The sequence below is a fragment of the Aulostomus chinensis genome, chromosome 12, assembly GCF_037954235.1.
Source record: "Aulostomus chinensis isolate RoL2024-O1b breed Wild chromosome 12, RoL_Achi_v1.0, whole genome shotgun sequence".
Lineage (NCBI taxonomy): Eukaryota > Metazoa > Chordata > Actinopteri > Syngnathiformes > Aulostomidae > Aulostomus > Aulostomus chinensis.
Window position 1 is genome coordinate 13,577,252 of NC_141331.1, and position 7,583 is coordinate 13,584,834.

The 7,583-nt window shown below is 44.4% G+C and overlaps 1 protein-coding gene across 2 annotated transcripts in view; it reads right to left on the minus strand.

The window, feature by feature from the left end:
• Window positions 1-7,000, minus strand: part of klf12b (Kruppel like factor 12b) — a 39,832-nt gene extending 32,832 nt beyond the window's left edge. The window contains exon 1 of one of the 2 annotated variants that reach the window (XM_086220262.1): window positions 6,846-7,000. In XM_086220262.1, the coding sequence (XP_086076388.1) occupies window positions 6,846-6,939 (94 nt within the window). In that variant the 5' untranslated portion in view covers window positions 6,940-7,000. Of the gene's footprint in view, window positions 1-6,573; window positions 6,817-6,845 lie in introns of those variants that run through there. The other variant, XM_086220263.1, reaches the window with a different exon arrangement.
• Between the last annotated feature and the right edge of the window lie 583 nt (window positions 7,001-7,583).

Consider the following 7,583-nt stretch of genomic DNA (forward strand, 5'->3'; position numbering starts at 1 on the left):
TTCCAACATGTAATTTATGTCTAAATGTGTGTGTGTGTGTGTGTGTGTGTGTGTGTGTGTGTGTGTGTGTGTGCGTGCTTGTGTGTGGGAGCGAACCCCTTCCACCTCCCATCCTCCCAACATATGCACCGTGTACATACTCTTCACAATAGCCAGTCTAGTGAATGCATCGCAGCACATGTGCACTCACATGCACTCAGAGATCGACCTAGATGTTTTACTATAAGTGTACAATGCAAGCAAGCGCAGGCACCAATACACTGACTCATCGACAGGATTCACTCTAAACAACTCCAGTGAAAAAGAAGAGAAAAAAATAATAGCTCAAACCTCCATTAAATTGAGCAGAAACCAGTTGTGAACACTGACGTATCAAGTTGACAAGCTGCTATATCAACTTGATGTCAGTGTTACACATCCAGCAGTTATCATCTATTACCTTCACCAGGGAAATAAACCGCTGTGTTTGTCTGTCTGTTTGTTGGGTTTTTACCAGAATATCTCAAAAACTAAGGGATGGATTTTGATGAAATTTGGTGGGAAAACAGATAAAATGATTCGGAAGAAGTGATTAACTTCTGGAAGCAACCCGGATTAAACTGTATATCCTGGATCCTGAAGACTGTTCTAAGCAATTGGCACAATATCATACTTGGTGGCATTTCCAGACACGTCAGACAAATTTTCACCCAACCCCTAAGTGATGCATAATCCAGAAGACCTATTTTTGGTAGTTGGGAGGAAAATTAATGACAAAGGTTGTGATGATGATCTGTTCAAATTCTTCACCCACCTGGTTCTCTCTAGCCAAGTCGTGTTTCTGTCTACCTGGTGAATGATATGTGTCTGTTCTGATTCCTCAATGTGTGCATTTGCTTTTTCGGTTCCGCACAGGGAGTGAAGAACGGATTTATAGAATTTTTTTTTCCCCCCCTGAAAAGCTGTCCAAAAAAAGTGGAGATGGTAAAGCTGCAGCCGGCCAGATAGCTAAATAATGAGGTGAAACTGTTGTCTGCAGAGGGATCTGCAGAGTCTGCGGGTTTCATCACTGTGAGTGTCACCTCTGACACATTGTTGTACGCTCTATTGGTATCGTAAAAATAGTCAGCTTCAAAACACACTCATTTATATTTTTACAGGCTATTTCTGTGGGCGCAAAAATAAGTGTTCCGTCATGAAATGCCAGGGTTTGGAAATCATGTCTATCATGTGGTTCCGTCGTGGATTCTGAAGATTAGCAAAAGGGGATGGGATTGCCAGGGGGCAGCGGGAGGATGAGGAGGTTGAGGGGAGTTGAACGTCGGTGAAACGCCAGTAGAGACCATGCAACTCAAAAAAGTGATACATAATTGTGATAATTTATTTAACTCCGTCCGATCCACGTGTTACTTTTAAAAGCCTGTGCGTTTGTGGTTGGTGTGATAATATAATAACATTGTGTTTCATTTGACATGATTATCGCATGTTTAATATCACGATCCAAATCATGTTCATATCAGTTATAACACTAATGAAGCACAGAGCAACGTTAGGGTGAGTAGGTCTACAGAGAGCACATGAGCCCGGTGCCAACATCTCCAAGTGTCATAAGAAGCAAATTCTAGTAATTATTTTACATCTTATTTCTTTAGTTGATTGAAAGAAAAAAACCTTAAAATTGGCATCAGGAAAAAAAAAAATCAACTCATCAAACTACAAAATGATTCCACAAGTTTCCCCATCCTCGTTTTATGCTGACACAACCAAAGCCACCTCAACACACGCCACATGTAAACAGACAATAACGGACCAACCTAAACATTCCAGCACGCTTACTCACACTTACTACATCAAAAGTGCACATAGTTATTTTCTCTCACTGAGTTTTTTCCCCTTGGTTTGACCCACTCCATCTCTCCAACACCACTCAATAAAAGCCAGCAGCTGTGTTTACTTCCATTACTCATCTACTCACACCATCACTTCAGCTATTTCTTTCCATCTCTCCGAGCTGATGCTGTGCCATGCTGATACCTGGTGGAAGCACTCTGAGAGGAGTTGCGGTCCATAACATGAACCTACACTCGTTTGTGTTAAAGCCAAAAGATCTTGTGGAATGCCACAGGCCCCTAAATGGATTCCACATGTTGTTTACATAATTTCCTCAGCTAACAGTTGACCTGCGGTACAACTGGAAACAAAGATCACAGTGATCCGTGCAGCATCCTTACCGGGACCAGAGCAGGTCTGCTGAAACAATCTGCACTGAGGTTAGAGAGATAGAGATCCTGAAAGGATTCGTTCCTATAAAACCAGCTCAAGAAAAAGAAAAAAAAAAGCTGTTAAAAGCACAAGATTGGCTTCCTTCCTTTTCTCCTTCCTTTGGTTAAAAAACCATGTTTGGCTAAAGTGAAGTAGGCAGGGGAAACATCACAGATAGACCGGCCTTCCATTGGCATAATTTCCATCTTAGCCATGGAAACATGTGAGAGCAACCTTAAATCAGAGTCTGGGGGCATGTTCTCCTAAATGAGTCACTTCCAGTAAGCACTGAGTGTGCGACTCTAGAGATGGTGTCGTAACTTGAACAAAAAAAAAAATACAACTTGGATCAAACAGCATCATCCCTGTGTGTGTTTTTGATGGTGTTGTAATTCTATCCAAGCAAAGAAAAATGCAATACAGTCAAATGCAGAAACTGACAGTGTGTGACGAGCTGGAGACACCCAGGTTCGATCGAAGCTCTTGTTATTGCAGTTCGGACTGTCAAACTCAGAGTCATCGGCTGTTGCACAACACTTTCCGTGCTCTCTCTCCCTCTATCTCTCTCTCTCTCTCAGTCACAAAACTCACATGCTCTAGAACTCCAAGTACACCCTTAACTCAATTTTGGTAAACAAATGTGGGCTGGACACGGGGGGTCAAAGGCTGAATCCACAAGAGAGAACGCAAAGGGAGGGAACATTTTGTCATCTTCTGACATGATGAAATAACACGGGGCGTTCAGTTCACAGATACTACAAGGCGCACACCTCTGCCAAGGCTGATGTGACCAATGTTAAACGGATCTGCCCCAAAATTTAATAAATTCCTCTGGGGTTGGTGGATGTGGTGTTACCATATGTCGAAGAGATTGTAACAAAACTCTTCAAACCACAGAGCTGATTCATGATTAATGGCTTGCAAGGAAAGGAAGAGGCATCCAAACCAAACCCAAGATGAGGGAGTACTCGCTCTGCAGTTTTTGTTTGTATAAAAGTTCCACATCAAAAAAAAAATAATTATGAAATGGGATGAAGCGCAATGATTATTTCGACCCAATTTTATATGCAGTTACCATAATCTAAATTTATGACATTATCAGTGCCATCACCCTCCACGAGGTTCCTCCTTGACCCCCACGCTACAAGCCTCAAGCAGGTTTTGTGTGCATCGTAAGGCCACTGACAGACGGGCAAGAAAACACATTCTCATGAAACATTCATAGGAAATTTATTCTCAATTTTTCATGCACAATCCCACGAATGTCCAGCGATACGTTGGCTCAACCCCCTGCAGTGAGAACCTCAAGCCATTCCTTTGTATTGTCAGTGGGTCTGGTGAGGTTCAGGCGGAGAAGCAGTTAAGGTTAGGGAAACACACGGTTTGTCGCCAGACCAACAAGTGCAAATGTCCTGACATTCGATTCCTGGTTCGTGATGACACGAGTTAAACATCTATATGAATGAGCACACATTTTTCGTAGCAGAAAGAGTGAATGAGAACACCATGAACCGGGAAATGCGTGTGAAATTATAACCTCCTTGGTGAGAGGAAAGTGTATAACCTGATGCTGCTGAACGAACAACCTGGGGCAGCATGACGGGGGGTTTGATACCTCTGGACATGACCAGAATATCCCACAATGCACTGGAGCATACCCCGCATCTCTTATCTGGTTCACTCCCGTTTCATTTTGTCTTAAAAGTCAGAGATCCATATGATCCCAAACCATTTTGTGCAGCGCAGTTCGTCTGCGATCGATGCCGATACACTCCATAACACCCAACCGGATCAATGATACAGCAGTCAGTCAATACGCTAGCAGTTAACCCTCCTGATTAGGGCTAATACAGGGACGTTCACATCCCCCGAGTAAGACAGAATCTTCATACTGGAGCGTAAAAAATTCTTCCTGAGAGATCCAATCTGTCAACATGCTCCCAATTTGAGAGCTGTGATCTGTGGCAGACAGATGATGCTTTTAGTGGAGGAATCCTACAGAGCAATTAAATGTCCCAGGCAGACCAGTGTTGATGGACAGATAGAGTCTGTCCATTGGCGATTGCCTTTTTAATTGAGTGCTGTCCCCCACCACCACCATCACCTGCACTGATCACAATCATAAGCCCCTTTGATGGGGTCTAGGGGAAGGGGGTGGGTGGAGGGTATTGAATCCAGGAAGGGAGTCAGAAATGGTTTATTTGTGAGGTGTACAATCAGGAAAGAAAAAAAAAAGCTTTTAATACTTTTTACTGAAGTCAGATGAGGAGAGAGCAACAGCTGATGCAGACAAACTGTGTGTACAGAAACACTGGCAAGTCACACTGCACATAACATGCAGTTCAAGTCAGTGGAAAGAAATTACCGAAAAGTTGTCAAATTGCGTTGAAGCTAACGTTGCCAAACCAGACGCTGGAAAGGACGACTTAACAGCTAGAAAAAAACTGCGCAGACATTGCGGTTCTAGGTTTGCTCTGCATCAGTGAAAGTGTCAGATTGCCATTCAAAAGCATGTGTACATCATGTTTTACACTGCTGTGACATCACTTCGCACCATCCTCAGTTAAGTAGTGCATTCAGTCCGTTGCTGCTTCAATCTGTTACGCTCAATGAGACTAGTCGATACGAGGGCAACTATTTCGAGTCATCACACCAGGATTGTTTCGTTTTCATTGTCTCTTAATTATCTTTTAGCAGGGAAGTAACGTATTGTGTATCACGGCTGAGCTGACAACTGTGATCTGAGTCACAAGTGAGAAAAGCTCCACTGTTAGAAGCCACAGATTCGGTCAGTGACAATTATGATTCAGAACAGTCAGTCCAAATTTATCCATACATGTAATGAACACCTCTAAGAGCAGCCTGACTTCAAACTTACTTGACCATTGTATTTCTGAGTGTGCGATCGCTTTTTTAATTACAACCTTCTGATTAAATGTTAAATATTTATATGTTGTCTGTTAAGTAGCTCCACTACGCGTCCTCTCCAGCGCCTGTATCAGATATGCATGCACAGCGAGTGGTTAATATCAGCCTGCCTATTCATGCACAGGGTGAAGGCCTCTTTGTAAATGGATTTAAGTGAGAGTTCAAATGGGCGCTAATCTCACTCGCTGAACATCCATGAGCTGCAGGGGGTCTCATCCACACAGTTTTTTTGGTTGTTTTTATGTGTGTGGCTGAAACTCTTGCTGAAACACATACACATCCATGTATACACATACACCCTACGGCTGTCACGCAGTTACAGGCGAGGCAGGGCCCCTCCACAACGCCGGGGTAAAGTCACAGAGGTCAGTGCTCAGTTTCCACATCAAACCCAGGAGCAGAGGCCAGAGTCTCATCTCCCCCTCCCACCTTTCTCACTCCCTCCTGCTCTCTTGCTCCATCCCAACCCTCCTCCTCCTCCTCCTCCTCCTCCTCCTCCTCCTCCTCCGCCTCCTCCCCCTTGCTAGATTTACAAATGCCTTTGCTGTCAGCTCTGCCCCGGTCCCTTGTAATTGAAAATAACAGCCAAGGGCCAGCCCCTGGCCACTCTCTCCAGCCTGGTGGCTCTCTGCCTCTCTGACAGCTACTCATCAATACCAATGACTATTACCCTGGAAGTGAGAGCGCTGCCGATGTCATCCAAGACACCAGCCCTGCAACACTCCCACACACACACACACACACATACACAAACACCCCCCCCCCCGTGTCCTTCCTCCGCTACCCGAGCCTCCTAATGTTTAACCCGTTGCTAACATCCTTGTCTCTCCGTCTCTAAGCTGGCAAAGTAGGCTATGAACAGCAAACAAGCCTGTGGCACACACAATGCCTCATACAAATGTACACCCACACACATACACACAACTCTCTTAAGACATGCACTAAACTCTGAGGAGCAGCAAACTTTTCAATGCTGAGAGACTGTGGTGCTGTCTGTCAAAGTTACTCCGTGCTATGAAGTTGCTTTTAAGGTAAAGGAGTGTGAGACAAGAGATTTAGGTTCACGCGGCGTCAGGATGCTTCTCGTACCAACAGTCATCACTTTTGACTGTTGTCATGAGAACTTAAATGGGAATATGTGCTTCATGTCCAGTCAACAGCAGCAGCAGCAGCAGCATGCAGTGTCTCCTGTTCCCCCCGCCGACAAACACCAAACACAATGCCATAGGTGATCTGAGTTGTCATCTGCTTTGACAGAGCAATGACAGCTGAACGCCATGCAAGTGAACACAAGCACAAAGCCCGGCAACGTGACAAACCAAGCACACACACACACACAACCACACACACACACACACACACATACACACACAGCAGCAGCAGAGGAACAGAAAATGCACAGACCTTGTCAGAAGCTGCAGAGCCGTGGAGACTAGGAGACTGTTTTCCTTTCTACAGTCCTCTCTGTCTCCTCTCCCTCTCCTCTTCTCTCCTATCACTCTCTGTGTATGTATATGTGTATGTGTGTGTATGTGTGTGCATGTGTGTGTGCATGTGAGTGTGTGTGTGTGAGTGAGCAGCTCCCTCCCCTTCTGCCTCTCAGCTGCTCTGCTCTGGCAGTTCTCAGGAAATGAATGGGAGCGCACAGAGTTCTGTTGTACTTGCAAATGACTTACCCCGAATCACATGATCCGCTAAATGTAGGGTGGGCCGGTGGGTGGAGGCTTCATAAGCAAAGGGAAGACAATATAGTCTAAGCTTTAACAGCATGCATCGAATTACACGGGGCCCATCCGGGGAGGTTTCCGACACAGTCCGCTCACAGGCAGCCCCAGCTCCCTCTGCACCACCCCTCCCGCAGCGCAGCGGAGCCCCGGGCTGGGGGTGAGCACCGGAGCACCTCCCCGTTTAAAGGGGACGGAGGAAGGAAAGGTGTGCGTGAGGACAGGAAATCAGATGAACAGTGGCAAATTTCTTTGTACAAATAATAAATTGACATTAAATGTGTAAGTGCCAATTTATTAGGAACTTCAGAAAAAAATCCCTACAATTAATCCTCCTTTCATGGGGATTATGATAGTAGTATTAGTGAGACATATTTATCAACTTAAAAGAGTTTGAGAACCAAAAAAAAGTTTACCGTTCCCTAACTTGTCATATTTCCATCATATTTGCTTTGTTTTGTCTCAGGTAGCCCTGAGAACTCAACACAAGGAAAACATGCAAATAGACAAAACAAACACAACAAACAAATTAAACAAAAAAAAAATTGACAACACATGGGTCGCTTTAAAAAACTTTGAAATATTTGACACAGAATACTAGAGTTGTTTTCGTTTCTATTTTCTGTCTTTAAGAACACACAACACATACGGGACATATTAAAAAAATGGAAGTGTTTCGAGAGGGCAATT